Source organism: Dermacentor silvarum, chromosome 3 (genome assembly GCF_013339745.2).
Source record: "Dermacentor silvarum isolate Dsil-2018 chromosome 3, BIME_Dsil_1.4, whole genome shotgun sequence".
NCBI lineage: Eukaryota > Metazoa > Arthropoda > Arachnida > Ixodida > Ixodidae > Dermacentor > Dermacentor silvarum.
This window is the reverse complement of record NC_051156.1, coordinates 23,551,404-23,574,860: the sequence shown is the minus strand read 5'-3', so window position 1 is coordinate 23,574,860 and position 23,457 is coordinate 23,551,404. Positions and strand designations below refer to the sequence as shown.

General features: G+C 46.8%; 1 protein-coding gene across 3 annotated transcripts in view; it reads right to left on the bottom strand.

The window, feature by feature from the left end:
• The window catches only part of LOC119445378 (general transcription factor 3C polypeptide 3), a 501,836-nt gene that overhangs the window by 202,283 nt on the left and 276,096 nt on the right, over positions 1-23,457 (bottom strand). For all 3 annotated transcript variants that reach the window (XM_049664501.1, XM_037709688.2, XM_049664502.1), the window contains exon 10: positions 3,985-4,085. In XM_049664501.1, the coding sequence (XP_049520458.1) occupies positions 3,985-4,085 (101 nt within the window). The remainder of the gene's footprint in view (positions 1-3,984; positions 4,086-23,457) is intronic.

Sequence of the window (23,457 nt, the reverse complement as noted above, 5' to 3'; positions counted from 1 at the left end):
CGGTGGCTCCCCTCGCCCTCCCTCGCAGTTCCCTCACTTTCGGCTGTCACCATGCGCGCCCGCCGCCGTGCAGGCGCCGCTACAGCCGGCCCTGCGCCAGCTCCCCGAAGTTTCATTTTCTGTTGTTATCGGGAAGCGGGCGTTTGCCGGCGTGGGTAGTTTCGTTCCTGGGACAGCGCCGCTGCTTCCCTCTGCGCCGTAGCCGCAGCGTGCAAGGTCAACGCGTGACTAGAAAGTAGAGGAAGCATAAAAGAGAAAGAAGGGTTCACTGCCATTTTCTACGCGTGGCTACGGTAGCGTGGCTGAGACGTCGGCATGTACACGCATGTTCCGGCGCAATGCCGAATCAGCGACCTTGCCATTTGAGAGAGGGTGAAATGTCCACCGCGTTTTTTTTTCTTTTTGGTTTGTTCACGCACGACAATGAGGGGTCTCCCTTAAGCTTTTACTATATGGTGGTGCTGGAGCCATGCCGGTCGGAGGCGCCGCCGCGTGATTTCATTCGAATTAACGAGATTCTACTGTAAATTGAATGCAAACGTTCTAGCCGCATTCCTCGACTGTCGCTTACGCGTGGCGGCTCGGTGCACATGTTTTGCATATGTGCGGGCCTTGAAAATTGTTGCTTTGGTTATAGTGCAGTACCGCTTATAGTGCGAATATTCACAACTCCGGCGACTTACGTTATAAGCGGTCTACACTGTAAGTGCAAAAATAAACAGACACACAAGAAAAGGAGACACTACAGTCTCCTTCCCTTCCATTAAACAGTTGTAGGTAGCGCTTGTCTTTGTCTCCCTTTCTTGTGTCTTTTTTGCGCAAAGTTACTTGTTCAGCTATGCTGGACAACTCGCCAGTCGCAAAGGTAGAGCAAGTGAGATAAACTGTGCCGTTTTTATCATCTTTCTTATGTCGGTGCCCCGTTGTGGGACCTTTCTGTTGCCTGCACTGTGCTCATGCCACCGTGTCTTTGTCGTATGGCAAATACCAGACCTGAGGAGAACGAGTGCATTCCTGTTCAGGTACCGACCTCAGATCTGTTAACTATGCGTGGTCGGAGGTCCCATCCATGCGTTTGACTGGCATACTCATATGGAATGCACGGATGGTATCTCAGGTGGACGCGCAAGCGTGTCATCAACACATCTGAGGTGTGTACATGAAATGTTTGGCAATGTGTAATTCGCAGACTACATAAGCGTCGACAGCTGCACTGTAGTATGCAGTACCGTCACCAACGATGACATCATCGCCGAAGTAATCAGCAATGACCATGCAGTGCTTTGATGACCATGTTTTCTGACACATTCGAGCTTTGGAAGATAAGCTTACAGAGATCGCTTTAAAAGGCTCCTCACCATGTCTGGCCATTTTGAGCTGATAAGCGCAGTGAATACAATGCGTGCCAACGATTGTGTCTGATAAGTATTACACCGCTAGGCCCCACGGAAAGAGGTTAAATTTCCAAACAAACACTATTTGCCCTTCTCCTCGCAGGCGCCGTGCTCCCAGCCGGAGAGTCGACGTATATTGCACAAGTGCACAATTACGTACATCGCAGAGCTGTGACGTCACTCGTAGTGACACGTGACTTCCAAGAATTATTCAAGGCAACATCAGTTATTTGTTTAATCAATTGTTTCAATAGACGAACTTAAAATTTAGAGAAATAGTAAAACACAAGAAATGATTGTCTGGTGCTTTTGTTTTACTTTGCACCACAGCAAGACAGCTTGCTGCGTCTGCTGCTTCTCACGTCGTGCAGTCAAGTGCACTCACAACGAAACTATGTCACTCTCTACTGTGTTCCAGCACGCGACCATGCTCTCTTGTCCACTTGTGTCGGCCTCAGTGTTGGTGCAGCACTGACTTATACAGATAGTCGGGTGTTCTCATGTACAGCACTCAAAATTGTCTGCTGCACGAAATAAGACAAACGCAACAGCAAGTTTCTGTTGCGTTTGTCTCATTTCGTGCAGCACTTTGAGTGATGATCTCTGTTGCTGCAACAGAGATCGTCACTGAAAGTGCGCCACTCAGCAAAAACGTGAGATAGAGAAAAAAAAAAAAAAAAGGCTGGGCCCGCGACGTTTTCGTCACACGATCCTCCGGCTACAGTATGGGAGAACGCAGGGAAGGAATTTCGCTTGCAGAGGCCAGACGGGGCAAGTGGAGAGAGTAGCGATGTTGGCGGTGATACTCGCCTACTGAAATCATGGGTTCACGGCAGTTCCAATATTTCTATCTCTGTAATGAACCAATTTGAAAAATTCTCGCGGTAGAACACTCCCTAGAAGGCACATAACAACTTCCAGTCTATAACCAAAATTTTCTATGTGTCCTGGTGAGGGGCCCTTTAAGAGAAAAAAAACAAAAAAAAAAACAGAAAACAATCACACATTTATTTCGTAAATAAAAGGTGATGGTTCTAAAAGTGCTCCCACTCCTTTCATCTCCTGTTTATCATTTTTATTAGTTTGAATTTCGTTCAATTCCCCCATAAAATTGGAATCAACAAGATTTTGCTGTATAAACATAATAGAGTACAGTGACATGTGTGTGCATCTCTTGGTCAGATTCTGTACTGTTCCTCTCCTGTGCTAATCTAGTGACATACGTGCACAAAACCTGCAATATCTAATATTAACCACAGTACTCTCTCCAGATATATAAGAGCACCTACACAAGAAATGCTGGCAATGTTTTTAACAAACATCTTCACGCAACAATCCCAGTAGGTGTAAAAGTCTTTCTTCAACAATTCCAGGGTTTTCCCCAAGGTAAGAAGTCCACAGATACGTTACTGCAGTTGGCAAAACCAATTTTCTCGTTTTCTGACAGCCTTCTTTGGGACTTGATAAGTCAGCTTCTCCAATGAACTAAGTGCAGCAGCAGCATTTTCAAGTGCAAGGAACATGAAGCAAGGTTCCTAATGTGATGCAAGCTGCCCTTTCAGAGTGACATTTAGGATCATCGTCATCCATGCAAATGTGGTAAAGTCTCCTTTTTAGTGAGATGGAAGTTGATCAAGCTCAGCTGGTCAAAGTGAGTAAAAAAATGTGGGCAGCTTGCACTAGTGGTGCAAGGCTGGAGTAAACAGCGGAGCTGGTGATCGACCTAGCTTCTTCCAGGTTTTACTAGGCTTGGCTAAGTTTTGCTAGGAAATGCTAAGTGCTGCTAGGCATGGTACTCCAAATCGGCTCGCCGCCGACACACAGATTCTTGCTTGGCCACGCGACGCACTTCAAGATGAGCGGCTTCTTCTTCCAGTGTCCAGATCTTCTTTGGTCGTCCCATGTCAAGGCTACATGTACTCGCCACAAAGTCAACGAGAGTTCTGCCGCCGTCGCGGCGGCTCCGAGCGTTATCTCCCCGGTGACGTCCCGGCCAAGCTGCGCCTCCACATTTGCCAGGGCGTGGCTGGCCGAAACCTGCCGAGCAGCTGCCAGAGGCGAATGCTGCAGTCACAAACATCGCGCGCGTTTGGCGTGAACGCGGAGAAATGTGGACGGCGTCGGCAGCAGCTCTGCACGTTGCCTCGTTAATGCTGCTACAATTTCTTTTTCTCTTTCTTACTCTCATTTTCTCTCTCTCCTGAGCATAGCGCGCGCTGCGCGAATGCTCTCATTCCGTCTCCTTAATGTCCCATGTCAAGGCAACATGTGCACGGCACGAAGAGGAGGCGAAGCACACGGCGCTCCGCAAGGTAGGCAACGCGCGGTGACGTCATCGCCAGGAGCAGTTTTTGTTTGCACTACGTGGCACAACCAAGAGCTTAAACAGCTCCACTGTTACAACGTATGCCAAGCACAAGAGGCAGACCAGCGCATGATCAAAAGGCTCCCACGTGAGGAACCCGGTATGGGAACCTTCTTCTTTCTGGGGTTTTACGTGCCAAAACCCGGTATGGGAACCAAAACATGGCTAATGTGATAAGAGTCCTCCAGGTGCAGTGAGGCCATGAGAGCATTCGTGTGCACCTACCTCTCAAAGGCGGCCAGGGATTCCCCGAGCAGCTCCCAGCTGGGCCCCTCGCATCCTTTGGGCAGCGGCAGCAGTTGCACCCCACAGTGGCTGAGCAGAACCTGCATCCGACCACGAAAGTTCATGGACGCGCACGACACCGAACGCTTGTCGATCACCACTCCCAGGATGTTTTGCCTTTCCCGTATCAACCGGCACTGTAGTAGAATTTCACACACTGTGTTATTCCACACTGTAAGAGACTGTTTGCCAGACACATTTTTGGGGTGCGCTCCAAGAAAGAAGCCAATCCAAAGCCACCACTTCTCATGCTTGCTACGCCACCTCCTCAGGCAGGGAGTGCTCAATTGGCTGCACACACACAGTGTTGCCACAGGTCATATGTACTACATGTAGTACAGTTGACTTCCATACATTTAACCCACATGGGACCACCGAAATTGGTCGAGTTATCCGGTGGGTCCAACTAAAGAAGAGGCAGAAAAAACTCCCAACCACACCACTGATTCATTTGGCAATACAGTTAAACCTCAATATAATAAAGTTCAATATAAAGAAATTCTTGATATAACCAAGTATTTAACCGTCCACAACTTCTTGTCTGTAGAACGGCACATATATTGAACTTCAATATAACAAACGAAGTGTGTTTATACAGTCGAACACAGATCTATCTAACCGACATATAACGAATTATCGTTTATAACGAACAGCACTAAAATCCCCTTGAAAATTAAAAATTTTATAGATCGAATGACCTATATAACGAACTTTTTTGTGATCTCCTTCAGATTCGATAAATACAAGTTCAATTGTACTTGGGGATCTGGCACCTCCATGGCTTCCGGGAACTTACGTCATGTATTTCTTCAGGTTAGTTATTTTTATCTCCCTGTACAAGGTAAACCATTTAAAAAATCCGTGTCAGATCCCATCGCTGTACTGTGCATAATGTTTTGCTACATTTCTGCTCTGTGCACAAATGCTGCTGCGTGCGCTCATATGCTCAAAACGCTTTTGTTGTTATCTGGAGATGTAGAGCAAAATCCGGGCCCTCTAACACCCCAACAAGAAAAGCAGATGTTTGACGTCATCATGACTATACCGTCAATGCAGCAATCTCAGTCTGCAATTCTTGATGAACTAAGCTCCATTCGAGCAAATCGCAAAGCTTTCCAACAAAAAATAAAAGAGGAAATCCACTCAGTACGAAAAGAGCAACAGGCTCTTGAGCGGCAATTGGCAGAAGTAAACGAGAGAATAACACGCGTAGAAAATAACGCATCGCAAGGTGTTGAAGGCAAGAAGGAATATGAGCAGCTCACAGCCCAAACGGAAATACTTGTGGGCGTATGCAGGGCAATACAGGATAGCCAGGATGACCTCGAAAGTAGGTCTCGCAGAAATAATCTTATATTTTACGGCCTTCCAGACATTGAGAATGAAACGTGTGCGCAATTCGAGCAAAAACTAATTTCCTTCTGTTCTGGTGACCTAAAGCTTGATATTGGCCCAGAGGCTATTGAACGTACTCACAGATTAGGCCGTTATGCAGCGATAAAAAAAGGCGCGTGATAGTGAAGTTTCTATCATTTAAGGACAAGGAACGTGTGTTGAAAACCTCCGGAAAGCTAAAGGGAACCGATTTCAGAATAAGCGAAGACTATTCACCCAAAATCAGGCTAGAGAGGCAAAAACTGACAAAGTACTCCAAAAAGAAGGGCGGCGACTTCAGGCTTCATTTCAACAAATTATTTATGAAAGGCCAAACCTTCTTGTACACAGATAGCGCCACAGATAGTGTTTTGCCTATCCTTAGATAGCCACCATCGCAGAATGTCGTACCGCCTAAAAAAGAAGCTCGGAAATGTGAACTAACATCCATTGTAAATAACTGCCGCAGTTTGAAAAACAAGAAAACAGAGTTCGTCTCGTTATTGGAAATGACTAAACCACACATAGTTTTCGGCACTGAATCATGGCTCGATAACATCATCGCAGATCATGAATTTTTCCCGTTGACCTATACAGTATATCGAAAGGACCGCACGACTCATGGCGGCAGTGTTTTAATACTGATTCATAACAATCTTAGTAGCATCCACATCGATACTGATAGTGACTTGTGTGAAACTGTGTGGTGGAAGGTAATTCTGAGCTCCACTGTGGCTATTGGTTCGTTCTACAGGCCTCCTGGCAATGTAACACCGCAACCATTGTTTACCTATTTTGTCATCTCTCAACACAACTTATGTAATGCTTGCTGGCGATTTTAACCTGCCAGATGTGGTATGGAACTCATTCAAACCAGTAGTCTTTGCTGCATATCACGAATGCAGCAAAGACTACTGATTCTATTCGTGATTCTCTATTCGTATTACATTCGTGATTTCTATCAAAGAAATCACGAATGTTCACCAGCTATATCAAACTGCGACGGCCCCTACGAGGGTCTGCAGTACTAGAGCAAACGTATTAGACTTATTCTTTTGCAATGATCAAAGCCTTGCATGTTCTGTTGTTACAGTGCCGGGAACTGGTGATCGTGACGTTGTGGTTGTTAAAATGTGTTGTGCTGTGGCACAACAACAAGCTTCAGTGCCAGGCAAAGTGTTTTTTTATGAAAGAGGGGACTATGCCTCCATTTCAAGGAATCTTGACGCTCAGTTTTCCGAATTTCAAGAATTCTGTTTGTGTTCTGACGTGGATACTACGTGGAATGTACTGAAGACAAAACTGTTATCGCTAACACAAACTTTCGTCCCATCGCGAATCTTATCTGCCAAACACTAGATGATAAGCCTTGGCTGAAAAAGGAAATTCGAACCCTCATAAATAAAAGAGATCGTCTATACCGTAAATATTGCCAGACGACAGACGCTGAAGCGTACATACAGATGAAAGAACTTTCAAAGAAGATAGCCAAAGATATGCGCAAGGCGGAGGGTGCATATTTAAGTAACCTAAGTAATAAAGTGAAAACCAACCCTAAGCTTGTCTGAAAATATGTTAAAAGAAAGACTAAATCTCACGGCTCTATACCAGATATAATTCATGGTAATAAATACATTTCTGATAATGCGAGCAAAGCTGATTGTTTTAAAAGGTATTTTCAAACGGTGTTTTGAGTGTCGTCAGCTGTTGAAACTGCAACATACAATATAGGAGCGTTATTGCAAATGGCTGAGTTAGAGGTTTCTGAACAGGGTGTTGCATCCCTTTTAAAGAACCTTACAGCAACTTCAGCATGTAATTGCTATTGCAATAAAAAAGCAGCCTCTACTTACAGATTACTGCATGGAACAGACCCCACTACGTGTTGTTACAGAATATACGTACCTAGGGGTCGTCATTAACGGCACACTGTCCTGGAATGACCATGTTCATAGGGTATCAGCAAAAGCCAGCCGCGTTTTAAACTTTCTACGACGTAATATCAGGAAAGCACCTTCTGTTCTTAAGGAAACTCTATACGTATCAAATGTACGCCCAATATTGCAATACACCTGCACCGCCTGGGACCCAGCAACTAAAGTAAATATCGATGAATTGGAGCGTGTCCAGAAACGTGCCGCCCGGTTTGTGACGGGCAATTACAACTTCACGAGAAGCTCAAGCGAAATTGTCAACGCATTGGGATGGCCCTTACTTTCATCAAGGCTTAAATATCTCACATTATGTCTCTTCTATAACATATTACACGACAAAACAGGGATCAATAAACATAATTACATAAAGTCACCTAGCTACATTTCATCACGAAAGGACCATATTTTGAAAGTACGCGAATATATGTGCCGAACAAACGCTTCTGGAAATGCATTTTTCGCTAGAACAATACATGAGTGGAATAGCCTTCCGGGGTGGATTGTTACGTCCCCACTCACTGTCTTTCCTGAACTTTTAAAAACGCATGTGTTGACATGGTGTTTTTTTTTGTTTTTTTCGCTGTTTATTGATATCAAAGGCAATTGTCCTGCCTATGTATTCGTACCATATATCGGATGCTGTTAAACTGTTGCATATTGTATTGCATGATGTCATTTATGTATTTTTGTATAGCAAACCCCCTACAACAACGCCCCTAGAGGGCACTGTAGGTACATGTATAAATAAATAAATAAATAAATAAATAAATAAATAAATAAATAAATGTACGTGATTTCCATATAACGAAATCTCACAGCCACCGTCAAGGAATACTGAGGCAATAAATGGGAACTGCCATGGTAAAATGGTTCAATTACACCTAGCTGCTTGTGAATTCCCCCTTAAATCATACTTCGAGCGACACAGAGCGGCCACCGAAGCAGAACAGCATAGCAGCAAGACCCTCGTGTTCTGTATGAAGTCTAATTGAGATGAGATCCTATCGCTCTCCATGCGCCTAACGGTGTAGGGAAAGCGTGTGAATGTCAGTCAAGAAGAATGGTGGCTTGATCCACGCAGTCTGCCCAGGCGAGCTAGAGGCCGCAAATGAGTTTGCACCAAGGCAGGAGTGGGGAGCCTCCTCCTCTAGCCCAGCTGTGGCTGGGCTAGAGGAGGAGGCGTGGAACGGCGGCGGGATCGCTTCACATTCCCCTAGGGTCGACGTGTCGGCATCGTTCGCCGACGAGCAGGTCCTGCGTGGTTGGGAATTATCAGACCGTGCCTTGGACCCGTACGCCTACGCGCTGAAAACAGCACAGCATAACGCGGCACACAGTGCACCATGGCAGGAACTTGCGACTAATGCGATACCGGAGGAGCGGCACATGCCGAGCGTGGAAGCAATACCAGGAATCTGGGACATCGCCGAACAGCGCCTCTAGCGGCCGCCTCTGAAAACATGCGCATTTTCTATGGGAGAGCATCATTTTTCCCAAATAACTAATCATGGAAGCCATCTTTCAAAATATTACCGTGGAAATAGGCTCTAGGAGCTTAGCCCGACATCTCATGCAAGCGGTACCATTACTTAAGACAGAAAACCCGTTCCAAATTGCGGGTGAAGTTCGAAGTGTGGGAGTCTATGGAAAAGGTCAAATTTTGGAGGCATTTTTGGCCAGAAAAAAGCAATTTGAGATAAGCCTATTGCATCGGTCGACGTATTACCGGGGATTTATCAACTTCAATGACTCGGCTTTCAGCTAGTTGCAGCAGTAACTCTTGAAATGGCAAAAAAGTCATTCCAAAATCGCAGTTTTCATAACAAGGTCGCATAATTTATTGTGGTACGTATATAAACCTAGTTTTTGCCTCCAGCACTCAAACCGATAGCCGAGCGCTCTGCGCGACCACCGATTAGGATCACTGATACCACGATTGTCAGTTGGCAGGTTCGAAGCCAGCGGCGCCGCTATTTTTTTTTATCACTTTGTCGCTGCTTAGTTTGGCGGTTTCCCGCCAGATGGCATATTCCGAAACGCAGGTCATTTAGTTACGGTTCTTGTTTCGTTTCTTTCTACTGTACCAACGTCTTCCTAAAAAAAATAGCTGGCTGGTTTCGTCAACATGCGAACGTGCTTCCAAACTTCTTTTGAACTTTAGGTGTAATGTATTTTAGACAATAAACCCAGGTTACGTGTTTTCAAAGTTCATTTCTTTCCTAAGGCAAACATTTATGAAGACATTACTAAGAAATAATTTTGCCCATTCAGCTATGTCATGGAAAGGCGTGTTTGTGCGACTTTTGTTTAGCCTGAAACGTACCACAAAAATAAATAGCGCCCCGTGTGTGCAATCAAAACACGCAGAAATAGAAAACTTGGCTGCAGCCCCAGACGTACTATTCTTACAAAGGAATACAGAAGCTATTTGACTGAGTATATTTGCATTATATCAAAGCAGAATTTTTGCGTACCGGATCTTCGGTGCAAATGAAGGCTGTCCGAATTATTTCACAAGCTTTTTTGCTTAGTACAAACCAATAGCTCGAAACATAAACATTCTATCCTCAACATGCAGCGCACGTATCTTATCATTTGAACCATTCCCATATACCTTCACGAAATTCCCGAAATACTAAAGGTCTTCATATTGTTACGGGGAGGAAAACACAACAGGAAAACGTATTTACAGTATATTTACAAGGCGATCAAGCGTCAACCATATGGCGGAGAGCGCGCGCCCGATCATCAGCGTCTTCTTCATCGATGTTGGCGTGAATCATATCGTGACATGACCCCCGGCTGCTAAAGCACCGTCACGGTGCTTGCAATGATCCAGGCGAGTGGTAAGGTTTCAGGCGGGATACGTGAACAACGTCAGTAGGTGATGAAACGGTTGGCGAGGAAGACTCGAGCGGGCCAATCTCATACGTGACGTCTGTTACACGACGTAATACACGGTAGGGTCCGGAGTACCGCGAAAGCAATTTTTCTGAGAGTCCAACACGCCGAGTCGGAGTCCACAGAAGCACAAGGGCACCCGGAGTATAGATAGCGTCGCGATGACGGGAGTCGTAGCGGTGCTTCTGGTGGCCTTGCGATGTAGTAAGGCGACGGCGAGCAATTTGACGTGCCTCATCAGCTCGAGAAATGGCATCACGAGCGTACTCAGTTGGCAAATGGACGGCATCGGGGAGGATAGTGTCAAAAGGTAACGTTGGGTCGCGGCCAAACAGAAGATAAAAGGGTGAGAAACCAGCAGTATCATGACGGGAGGAATTGTAAGCGAATGTAACGAAGGGCAACGCAACATCCCAGTCTTGATGGTCAGATGAGACATACATAGAAAGCATGTCAGTAAGCGTCCGGTTGAAGCGCTCAGTCAAGCCGTTAGTTTGCGGGTGGTAAGCCGTCGTAAATTTGTGTTTGGTGGCGCAGGAGCGAAGCAGGTCATCGATAACTCTGGAGAGAAAGTAACGGCCACGGTCAGTGAGGAGTTGACAAGGGGCTCCGTGATGTAAGATGACATCGTGTAGTAGGAAATCTGCAACGTCCGTAGCACAGCTGGTAGGGAGAGCGCGTGTAATTGCGTAGCGGGTGGAGTGGTCCGTAGCAACGGCAATCCATTTGTTTCCAGCAGTAGAGGTCGGGAAAGAACCGAGGAGGTCAAGGCCAACTCGGAAGAAGGGGTCAGCTGGGACGTCAAGGGGCTGAAGGAGGCCAGCAGGAGGCTTAGGTGGTTTCTTTCGGTGTTGGCAGGGTTCACAAGCAGCTACGTAGCGACGAACGGAGCGGTAAAGACCGGGCCAAAAGAAGCGACGCCGAACGCGATCGTAGGTCCGGGAGACTCCAAGGTGACCAGCGGTCGGGACGTCATGTAGCTGGCCGAGAACGCTCAAGCGCAGATGCGTAGGAACGACGAGCAACAGTTCGCGTCCGTCCGGGTGGACGTTGTAGCGATATAACGTGTCATCTTTAAGCACGAAGAGGCGAAGGGAAGGATCGGGCGTGGCGGAATCCAGCTTCTGAATAAGCTCACTTAAAATGGGATCACGGCGCTGTTCATCACGGATGTGGCTTAAAGCGGAGAGCGAGAGTACACATGCAGGCATGTCATCCGAGGCTTCAGGCGGATCCACGGGATTGCGGGACAAACAGTCAGCATCCCGGTGCAATCGGCCAGATTTATAAGAAACAGAGTAAGTGTATTCTTGGAGCCGGAGTGCCCAGCGACCAAGACGCCCACTGGGATCCTTAAGCGACGAAAGCCAGCAAAGTGCGTGGTGATCGGTAGTCACAGTGAAATGCTGGCCATGTAAATAGGGGCGGAATTTGCCCACCGCCCAAACGAGAGAAAGACACTCCCGTTCTGTAATAGAGTAGTTCTGTTCGGCTAAGGAGAGGAGACGGCTGGCATAGGCGACAACACGGGCATGCCCATTCTGATGCTGGACTAAAACAGCGCCGATTCCGTAGCCGCTGGCATCGGTGCGGAGTTCTGTTGGAGCGGAGCTGTCGAAATGAGCCAGGACAGGTGGTGTAGTGAGCGACGTGATGAGGGTAGAGAAGGCGGCAGCCTGTGCAGCACCCCAAATGAACGAGACGCCTTTCTTCAGTAAGTTTGTGAGAGGGCGTGCGATTTCCGCGAAATTCCTCACAAAACGACGGAAGTAGGAGCACAGTCCCAGAAAGCTACGAACTTCCTTTGTGCAAGTCGGAACGGGGAACTGCTGCACAGCTCGAACTTTGTCAGGGTCGGGGCGAACACCGGTTGAGTCGACGAGATGACCGAGCATGATAAGTTGCTGACGTCCGAAATGGCACTTAGATGAATTAAGTTGCAGGCCGGCTTTGCGAAAAACAGAAAGGATAGAAGAAAGGCGGTCGAGATGCGTTTCAAAGTTCGGTGAAAATACAATGACGTCATCAAGATAACACAGGCAAATGGACCATTTAAAACCGTGTAAGAGAGTGTCCATCATGCGTTCGAAGGTGGCCGGGGCGTTGCATAAGCCGAAAGGCATGACTTTAAACTGATAAAGGCCGTCAGGGGTAACAAAAGCGGTCTTCTCACGGTCCATGTCATCAACGGCTATCTGCCAGTACCCTGACCGAAGGTCGATCGAAGAAAAATACTTGGCGCCGTGAAGGCAATCCAGGGCGTCGTCTATGCGTGGGAGCGGGTACACGTCTTTTTTGGTGATCTTGTTGAGATGCCGGTAGTCCACGCAAAATCGCCAACTGTCATCTTTCTTTTTAACAAGAACCACAGGAGAAGCCCAAGGGCTGCAGGATGGCTCGATTATATTTTTGGCAAGCATCTTGTCGACCTCCCTTTGAATGATGTGGCGCTCAGCTGGAGAGACGCGGTATGGCCGTCGGTGGATCGGATGGGCATCGCCAGTGTTTATGCGGTGCTTGACAGCGCAGGTTTGACCCAGAGGACGGTCGCAAAGGTCAAAGACGTCCCTATAAGAGAAGAGGAGGCGAAGGAGATCGTCAGCGTGATGGGGCGAAAGGTCTGGAGCAATCATTTTCTTCAGGTCGGGAGGAGACAGATCTGGCGAAGAAGACGGGATATCAGTGGTGTGCGACCGACCAGCATCAGGAGGAAACAAGGTCGAGATAACGTAATCGTAGGAGGGCGTCAGCATAGCGAGTGAAATGCCTTGTGGGAGCACTTGTGAACACAGTCCGAAATTAATCACAGGAAGACAAGTAAGATTGTCCCGTAGAGTGATAACAGTGTGAGGCAAACCAACACTGTGCGTCAACAGAACGGCGGTGATGGGAGCGAGCACATAATCACTGTCGGGGACTGGTGGAGAGGGCGTCACAGCAACACAAGTAACGGCTTGTGGCGGCAAACGGACGTGCTCAGCAGAACAGAGCCGACTCTTGAATGGTCCGGGTGGATCAATCACACTTGGTAGGTCAAGCTGTACAGTACCAGCGGAACAATCGATGAGGGCGGAGTGGGCGGACAAAAAGTCAAGACCGAGGATGACGTCATTGGAACAGCAGACGAGGACGGTGAACAAAACAGAAGTTTGACGGCCGGCAACACTGACACGTGCGGTACAAAGGCCAGCTACGGGAGACGTACCACCGTCGGCCACACGGACAACACGTGATGGGCCAGGGGTCATAACTTTCTTCAACTGCCGGCGGAGGTGAGAACTCATAACAGAAATATGGGCGCCAGTGTCAATCAAAGCAGTAACAGGTAGGCCATCCACTTCAACGTCGATCAAGTTCTGATTGGTAGGGAGCGTCAACAGAGGAATTGGAGAGCAGGTCGGAATAGCAGCATCACCTCCAGGAGCTGCAGCCGTTACCCGAAGGAAAACGCCGGGAGTAAGACGGGGACGGGGAACGGCGTGGTGGGGGTGACCGAGAAGGTCGGCGTCGTGGGGAGGGCGAGCGGCTGATGATCGGGCGGTAGTAGTAGTGGTCTCGGCAGATGTTTCCTGGTCAGGTTGGCTTGGTACCTGGTGCTGGCTTCGGGGTGGGTAGCGGAAGCTGGATGAGTTGGGTCGAGAAGACGAGGGCCAAGGACTTCGGCAATATCGTGAAATGTGTCCAACACGTCCACATCGAAAGCAAATGGGCTTGTCGTCAGGCGTCCGCCACGCATTCGGGTCGCGATAATTCGGAGTGGTGTAACGGCGTTGGAGAGGGTTGAAGGTGGCCGAAGGGTAACTGTCAGGGTGGTTCACAGAGCAGATCATATCGTGACAATATCTTTTTACCACAACGTACGCAGAGGAGTATTGGAAATTATGGGACAATACACCGGGACGTGTTAATGTAGTTTGTCGTGTAAAAATAGAGAACGATTCCAACCACAGACCACACCCTTTTTGAGTTATGCCCACAAAGTGCTACAAGAAGACATTGTTTTCGGCTACAATCACCAAAGTTGCTATCGCATTCTGCTGTTCTGTGCTTAACTAACTCTATTGCTGAATCAGATCGCAGCACCTTGATATAATTACTTTTACAATTCTTCAGTAATTCTGTGAGAATATTTTCCTACCCTAAATATAAGGTTTTTGAACAATTGAAGAAACATGAGAAAGGACCGTGAAGGTTTGCAGAAATGTTCCCTTATTAGAATCGTTTATGGCCCATATCGGTACGGTGGTATTGTCATGATCACGCCAGCGTCCACTGATACCATTTATCACTTTACTGCCTGTAAATAAAATACAAAAGTGTCGTTCCTTGTGCGTGAGTAGCACAATCGCAGCTGATCGTTTCATATGGGCCCACTAAGCCACACCTTCCCTTTTCTGCCATGGTGCCACCAAGAGATGTCAATTTCACCCTTGAATTTCTCCCTTTCAGTTTCCTAGAAAGCATAGGGACGTACACAAGACGAACAGGCGAAGCTTTGAAGTAGTGCTGAGATTTGAGTAAAATTTAATAGGCAATATGTTATTATCCTTTATTTGTTTACATATTTATTACACCTCATTGGTGATAATAATGACGTACTACATCATAGTTCAGTTCTTCTACTTAATAAATCATGTCTGAGATGGCTGTCTTGAAAATTAACCACGTGTAAGCACTGCATGACGTTGGCTGGAAGGCCATTCATTAAAAAAATTGTGTGCAGAATAAAGAAAATGCAGGTGTTCGATCACACAGTCGCCATCAAACGTTTACGCGGCTGAGGTTCTTTGAATAAGTTCATTTTTAACGCAGCTACGCCCGCAGCCAATAAAACTATGAAAAACTTTGTTTTGTTTACTCTAGATCAGTATACGCTGTAAATCCGAATACCACGATGCGTGCCTAAGGCGTAGAAATATAAATATTTTTTCACCTTCCGGGGTATGAAAGCTTTTGACGCTGACTATACGTTCTGAAGGCGAGGTTGCTTTTTAGCTTATTCGTGATGACAAGCGCCGAGCTCTTGGTGATGGAATATTGGAGCGTAGAATTGTAGAACTTGTGCAAGCTCACACGACTTCACGACGCAAACCTAGCGATAGAAGCTCAGAAGGAGGAATAAACATTTATTGTAGAACCAGCACTTTATGATGTCCGGGCCTAAGCCTCCCATGAGGGGACGTCGAGGGCTTGCCTCGCCGCCGCCTCACGGGCGTGCTGGGTCGCCCAGGTTTGGTCGTCGAGGGCGGAGCTTCGCAGAGCCTCACGCAACCTTGACGAGGGGGTCGTGGTGTCAATGTGTGTGTACTGTGCTGGGCACTCCCACAGCTTATGTGGAAGCGTAGCCAGGTGAGTGCCACAGCACCAGCTGTTGGGTGTACTGTAGACTTCAGGGAATATAAGGTGGAGGCGGGCGAGTGAAGGGTACTTATTTGTTTGTAGCAGACGCAGGGTGGTAGCCTGCGCCCAGCTGAATTTGGGATGAGGTGGGGGGAAAGATCGGCAAAGCATGCGTTTAGTTTATCAACACTGATGATAGATGAATAGACAGAGTAAATGAATGTTACTGTCCAATTATGGACAGACTCGAGTGTAATGCACACGTTCTAGATCACTGTAGGTTCCTGTCGTGTCTGACGGAAAGACAGCGCAACGGTGGAGCGAAAACAATACGGCTTTATTTAGCCATCAACTTAACAGCAACGGGCGAACTGCCCGGTTCAATGTTACAGGAATGACAGCACACGCCAGTTTGAATGCCGGCGCTTTTAAGCACAACCAAAAGGTGATAACGCTGTGCCGCCACCACAGCCCATGCCTAGCTGTGACGCCTTATCGCCTAGGCGCGCGACATATCAGTTCCATACTAATTCCATACTACGCATTCCTATTCGAATTGTGGCCTGTCTTAAGCCTACCGAGTCTTAAGTAATCAAAATAAGTAGGCAATTGCTTGGGATGTAGCCGAGGCCATGGTAGATGTGATTAGTAATGCGCTATATGTGAGTAGGCTGACTGGGATTATTACATGAAGTGCGCCAACGTACCTACGTAAAGCCACGGTGGAAATTACGGAGCCCTTTATAGTATATATATTGAAGTCATCTGAGAGTGTCTCTGGTAAAAAGTTATAAGTTTATTAATATGAGGACTGATTAGCCTTCTGTTAAGCTGTTAGGAAAAATACCATGTATGAAGTTCTATTGTGGTTTAAATTACAACGTTATCAGCGCTTCCAAAAGAAAGTGACTGTACAAGACCATTTTTCTCGGGCGTTCATGTCACCTAGGTACCACCGCCTGACACAAGACCTTTAGGTTTAAAAAAAAATCTGCACCGATGACGTAAGTTACGTCGCGGAAAAAAATAAATACCCTTTCTAAAGAATGAACCATAAGAGCTTCCCGCCAAAGCACAGTACGTTGGCGCAAGTCGTCATTTGTGATAACGATAAGAGCGACAGCCCGTCGTTAAAAATGGCTTGTCACTCCCCGGTTTTTCTTTTTTGCTCAAGGACGCGACTAACCCGTACAAGGGTAATCCCTCCCTTCGCATGATGCTTGCGACCTTTCTGGTTCTGGACAAGCGCGTTGTTTGTGTATATTTCACGCGCTTGGCATCGAAAGGCTTAGACCTTTAAACAGCGAAAGGCTGTCACAGTCACTTCGGTAGCTGCACGGAAAGCGCGGGCAATCAGTCCATTTTCACCACACGCGCTCTCAACCAAGACATATTTGCGAGAAAGGGGCTCCTATATTACCCATAGCGAGAAATGTATCCACAAATTACACCTCATTATCCCGATGTGTTTATGAGCCGCACTCTGGGCCTGTATTCCGTGTTATGACAAAAAATCTAGTTTGTGCAGTGTCAGTAGCCTAAACATAAAACAGGAAATTGAAGTCGTCACATGAACTATCATATATCACAAATTGAAAAAAATAAAACTGAAACTGTACTTCATAATACTCGCACTGCAAACTTTGATACATGTGATTCATTTCAATTTCCTATCTGCTCCAGGGTAGAAATATGCTGTGCAGTTGGTAAAAACAGATTATTTTGCAAATATTGATAAGAATTTTTGCCTCCAACATTTGTTCCTATTGGTCATGCACATCCCTCTCTATCCAATATATGGTCGAAACATCACAAAGTTGAATTGTGAATCATTTAAAGGTTAAACTGGCTTCTCCACATAGGGGAAATGCCGTAGGAATTTGAGAATGTAATAATACAGAATCATTTGGTTGCATAAACTTCCTGGCTATAGGCATGTAATGAAAAGCTCAAATGTATTACACGGCTTTGTCTCTTCGCAGCAATTTCATTCACTGCATTTATAAAGCAATGTACGTTTTTTTTTATTTTAGCGCGTGAGTCCAAAAACACATAGCAACTTATTTACCAAAGCGATATAAGTTTCAAAAGCTCATTAATTAGGTTGTCATTTGAGCCAATAAAACGTGAGACTTTCATGCACAGACAAAATAAGCGGCTAAGAGGAACAACTAACTAGTTATTTCAGAAGAATAACTGAGTTTAGCTACGTAGTGTTAAACTATGTAGCTTTAAATAATGCACATTTTTTATACATCGCCGGATAGGGGTCATTGGAGATCGCTGGGCGAGGCCTTCGTCCTGCCATGGACATAAATTTAGTCTGATGATGATGATGAAACATTGCCGGAGGTGACCACCTCTCATCCAAGAAGTATTTTTTACAGTTTAATAATTTGTTTATTTGCGCCGTCAGCACTCGAACGCATTACGGAAGGAAGTGGGTTGAGCAGGCTAAACAAATAATGCAATGATTAAAAAGTAAGTTTCTAATCATATAATTTTAGCTGGTGGTATGTGGAAAAAAGTTCAGTGCGCATGACGAAGGCAGCTTTACAATTATACCATATTAGCTGACCTTACAAAGAATTTAAAAGGAACATAGTAAGTAATTAACAAATTCAGATTACACAATGTATGGTAGTTTATGTTGCATGAAACTTGCGTTTATTTGTACTCTTTATGATTTCTTTGGGGAGGCGATACCATTCAAGGGCTTTGCGAGGCCAGAAAGAGCTGAAGGAAGTTAATGTGACTAAATCTGATACGTATTTTGTACGGCTGATCAATACGATGCCATATATATGGTGACGGAGATACAGTCGTACGCGGATATATCAAGCCAACTTATAACGAATTATTCTGTATATCGAACAGCTGTAAAATCGCCTTGAAAATTCCATGCAAATGTATCGGGCTGGTGCACGCGTATAAAGAACGCTCGTTCACCAGCACATTCGATATACCGAACGCGGCGCCACGCAGAAGACCTCATAGTGTACTTTGTAAACTTTGAGGTATTCTGGCACGTGGAGGTGGAGAAGAGATAGTGCAGTCAGTTCGGCCCCGTCAGGCTGTTCGGCTAGCCCTCATGCTACCTCTGATCAACTCAACATTCCTTCTATCCGATTTTCGAGGCGTCGTCGTGTGGGTTGAGTGCCTATTCACGAGTTTATTTTCCACAAGCGATGGCCGCTACAAGTGTAAAGAAAAGAATCAGCTTGGACTTTTCAATGAAGTAGAAAGCGAACCAGCAATTTTTTTGCGGGTAAATAAAGTGTGCTTGCTTTTTTTTCCCCGAATTGCGTGCAGTAAGTTAGCGGCTCTCGGATGCACTAATCGGTAAGCCACCGTTTACGTGAGAGCCTATTATTTAATATTTCGAATTAGTTAAATAACAACATTTTTTGTGATCCCCTTCAGATTCGATATATCCGGGTTCGACTGTATCAGTTTACGGGTTACAAATTCAAGTTTAGCTTTATTTGGGGTGACAGTAGCTATTCGATCATAAGCTGAACATATAAAAAGAGTGGAGTAAATTTGAGTTCTAATGAGGTAATAAATACAATGGAATTTCACACATTGGATGTATACTCAAATTTTGTTCCTATTAGTGTTTTCTATAGTAACATGAGAGAGGATGGTGGCATTATAAGTGGACAGGAGCCAATAACCCAACGTTCGATCCGCATTGTTACTAATGTCGATATGCTAGGTAAGATTGGCGGTAATAGGTTGACCAGGTAAGATAAGCGGTACTATGAACACGTGAATACCTTTATGAATATACAGGCTGTAACTCCGTGTTGTTAAGTAAGTAATACCCGTGTCACACGGGCATTTGGAAGGCCTTCCAACCGATAGTCAGTTGACTCAAAGGTCAAGTTCAAGCTGCTACACGTGCGGTTTCGAAGACCGCAGAGTCAATAGTTTATCGAGTCAACGGAGCACCCTACAACTCTATCGAAATCTCGATGGCCTTTGAGCAACGGAAGCGGAAACAGCGCGAACATTTTGTCTCCTTCACAGTGTGCTCATACTCACTGTTAGAAAGAACAAATCCAACCAAAATGCTCTAAAAATACTATACATGAGTGTTATTAATTATTCAATAAAGTATTTTTGCCACTTGATATGTGCGAACTGCACATACTCTCGACAACAGCGACGTGTTTGTGTACATTCCTTCCTCCATGCTGTCTAGTACGCTCTCCCTCTACTCCATGTGTTGCCGGATGCCGTCATATCGCCGCCATTTCGCAACATAAAATAAATTATAGCGTTTTTAAGTGGTTTTAATGTTCGTTAACTTTTGGTGACATAAAAACAAAAAAAAACAAGATCCGCAGCGCCACATAATTTTGCGAGAAACGCCTGAACCACTCAACTCCCTTTCAAAAGTGCCGTGTAGCAGCGCGACAACTCCTTCGAGTCGATAGAGTTATGGCGTTTCGAAGGCCGTTGACTGGAAGGCCTTCCAAATGTACCCGTGTGACACAGGTATAAGTCGAAGAGTTATTTTGAATGGGAGTTGCTCAGATGATGTTGCTGCTACGTCTGGTGTGCCGCAAGGCTCCGTGTTGGGGTCGATTCCTTTCCACTTTTTTAATGCGAAAGCATTATATGCCCCATTACGCGAAAACCCGTAGTTGTCGGCGGCGTGACCGAATGACGCTACCAAAAATGGCCGACGGCAAAGAGTAAAAACGTGTAAAAAATGCTCAAATTGATGACAAATTTAGCAGGCAGGTTCATGTAAACAAAGTAAACTAGTCCCTTTGAAAAGAAAAATAGGTAAATATTGATCTGGGCGGGAATCGAAACCGGGCCTGCGAGGCGCGGAGGAGACCCGACTTTGTCCCCTACGACCGGATAAACTCATCCTAGCCAACTCATCCTAGCTCGACTCGCAACTCCCGCTCCACCGCTACTCCGAATTCCGCCGCTGCCGAGAAATGTATGCAGCCATCTACGCCTCAAGCTCTGGCGAGGCACCGGCCCTCGCCTCCCCAACTCTCTGCCCTACGCCACCCCAAGCTACCCATCAACGATCATAAAATCATCCTCCGTCCCCGTGGCGGCCTCAACCTTCGGATCGTGAACGGCGTTGAGCTTCGCGATGGGATTCTGCAAGCAGCCGCCTCGGACACCAAGAGGCCAAGCCAGACACCGTAATCATCAACACCCTCCAGCATGTCGTCCTCATCAACACTCCCGACCCACAACGCCGACACCACTACCTCGCCATCAAGTCCGTACTCATCAAAGACACCGCCTACGACTACTCCTACCAAGCGGCCCCGGAAGACTGCGCCCAAGGTGTGGTCCACGGGGTCCCTCTTGCCCACTCTTACGAAGACATTCAGGATCGTCTCAATCGCGAGCAGATCCCTCCCATCCTCGACTCTAGACGCATAGGCTCCACGGAGTCCATCATCATCCTTTTCGAACAAGACTGGGTGCCCAAGCACATCTACTACTCCTCTGTACTATATAGGTGCTACATCTGAAGCAGCCTGAAACCGTAGCCATCTACTGAAACAGCCCTCCAACCATACCAAGCCCATGGCCTGATCCCACTCCTGGACCGGACTCAGGCAACCCCCACTTCCAGTCCCCCCAAAACCACCTGCACAGGAACCCGGCCGCCACACCAGTGAGGTGAGCTGGGCAGACGTAGTCTGCCAGGACTCCGCCAACCCCCTCTATAAGAAAATGTTGCATGTCCGTGCACAGCTCGCCTCCCTCCACACTACCAACCAACGCCTTCAGTCGCTGCTGCATGCATCCTGCAGGTCCTCACCCCTACCCCGGCGACAATGATCTCGGCCGCTCATAAACTCCCTCCCCTACCACCTTCTCCTTCTACTCGCGAGCAGCCGGCCAAGAAGAGGGCTGCAACTCCCACTACCTCCTCGGCCACACCAACATCGGCTGCGGCAACCCCGGCCCTATCCCCCCAATTCGAACAACTCGTGGAGGCCAAAATTCAGGCCGTGGTGCAGACGGCCATCCAAGCCTTCACCCAACAATTCTCCAACCTAACTAGCCGTCTAGACGAATTTTCTCGCCAAATTGACGAGGAGCAAGAGGAGGAGCAAGATGCCCTCCACGCGACAGCCTGTGCTGCCACGCGGCCTAAAAAGGCCAAGCTCCACACCCTCTCCAATTCTCCGCTGCAAACTAGAACCTTTAGCTGCGGCACCAAATGTGTATTTATATAAAAACGTTGCGAGGCGAGAAGGTGGTAAAGACTTCCGACGCTGCTCGACGAGTTTCCCGTTCTGATCTCGTCGAAAACCTCCGAGCCGCCCCCAGAGGCCCTGGCAACAGTCACCAACGCCGCGCGCGTTCGGTGCGAACGCGGGCAAAACGGCGAGGGCGTTGACAACAGTTCTGCGCGTTGCGGGTGCTGCTGCATCTCCAAATTTATACAGCTGATAAAACTACTATCCTTACTCCATATAGCTCTCTACTAAGTTGCTATCGCCATTGATGCTTCGCCTTTCGGGTGTCTCCTTGCCTGACCCCTTGTATTTATGTCCAATTGAACGCCGCGGAGCGCTGCTTCGAGTTACGAACTCGTGGGCAAGCGAGTGCGTTCAGACGTTTAGCGCGTTTTCATTTGGCCTCGCCGAAGCGCCTTTAGAACGCAGGGGAGAACTCGCACGGAGGCGGAACGTGCGGAAAAAAACATTTCACCAAAGCAGCAATGTACACGTTCCTCTAAAACAGGAACGAAAGCTCGTTCCTTCCCAATCTTGGAACGAGTTCCCGTTACAAGTTACTTTAATGCGAATGGAATGCGTTCCAGTTACATTTATAACATTGGAACGTGTCGTTCCATTAACGTTACATTTGATTTTTAAAAATTAAAATATGGTCTCGGATAATCCTGCGACGAAATAAAGTGTGCAATTTAAATCTCACATCAAACTAAGTATATTATAAGAATTTGAACATTGCGGCGGCACATCATCTGGAGATAAAAAGAATCCAAAGAAACGCTCCTAGACGAATTTTTTTTCAAGCAGCACCGGACATACTCCAGACATGTTTAACTGCAACTTTGGTGCTCGTATATTACAAGTGCAACGCATACGGCGCTTTCCACTTCGGTCTTCAAATGCGCAGTCAGGATACTGCGCTTCAGATCTGCAAATAGAAAGTTACTCACATGCACCAATAGCCTCCTGAGACCCGGACACAACAACGGGACATAATCGCTCTTCACGGTAGTTTTTATTGCCTACTGTTATGTCATGAACTAGAAAAAAAATTTTTAAAATTTCAATAGTGTAGCACCATTGTAGGATGACGTGACAGCGGCCGTACGAGCCGTGCCATCGTCCCTACTCAAAATGGCGAAGATGGTGGGCCGAGCGGCAGCTGCGACGACAAGCGTGGCTAGCTTCTAGAACGACACTGCGCGTGCCGAGCTTGTGCCTCGAGCACGCGCTGTGCTTCTTAATTTTTCACTTCTTTGACAGCTGGCGCTAAGGCACCGGCTGAGAGCGCCAACCAAAGGGCCCTGCGTTGCGGCGTCGGTGGGCGCTATAATACCACGGATAGATGCTGAAAGCTCCGCCTCCATGGACGTGAAAAAAAAATGACTATCTCCATCATCTCCTCATGTTAGCTGTGGTAAAAACTGAATTTCATTGTTTAAACGCTGAGATGACGATGGAACGTGTAGTGCATTGCCATATTGCTGCTGCGTCCGGTATTTTCACGAAATCTCGGTGACTTCGAAATACGCCTCGAAGTCTTTCGGTCGTGTGGGACGACACAGAGGTCTAGACCAATTTATTGTCAAATTTCTCGAAAGCGGATGACAAGAATATGAGTAAACCACTTCATT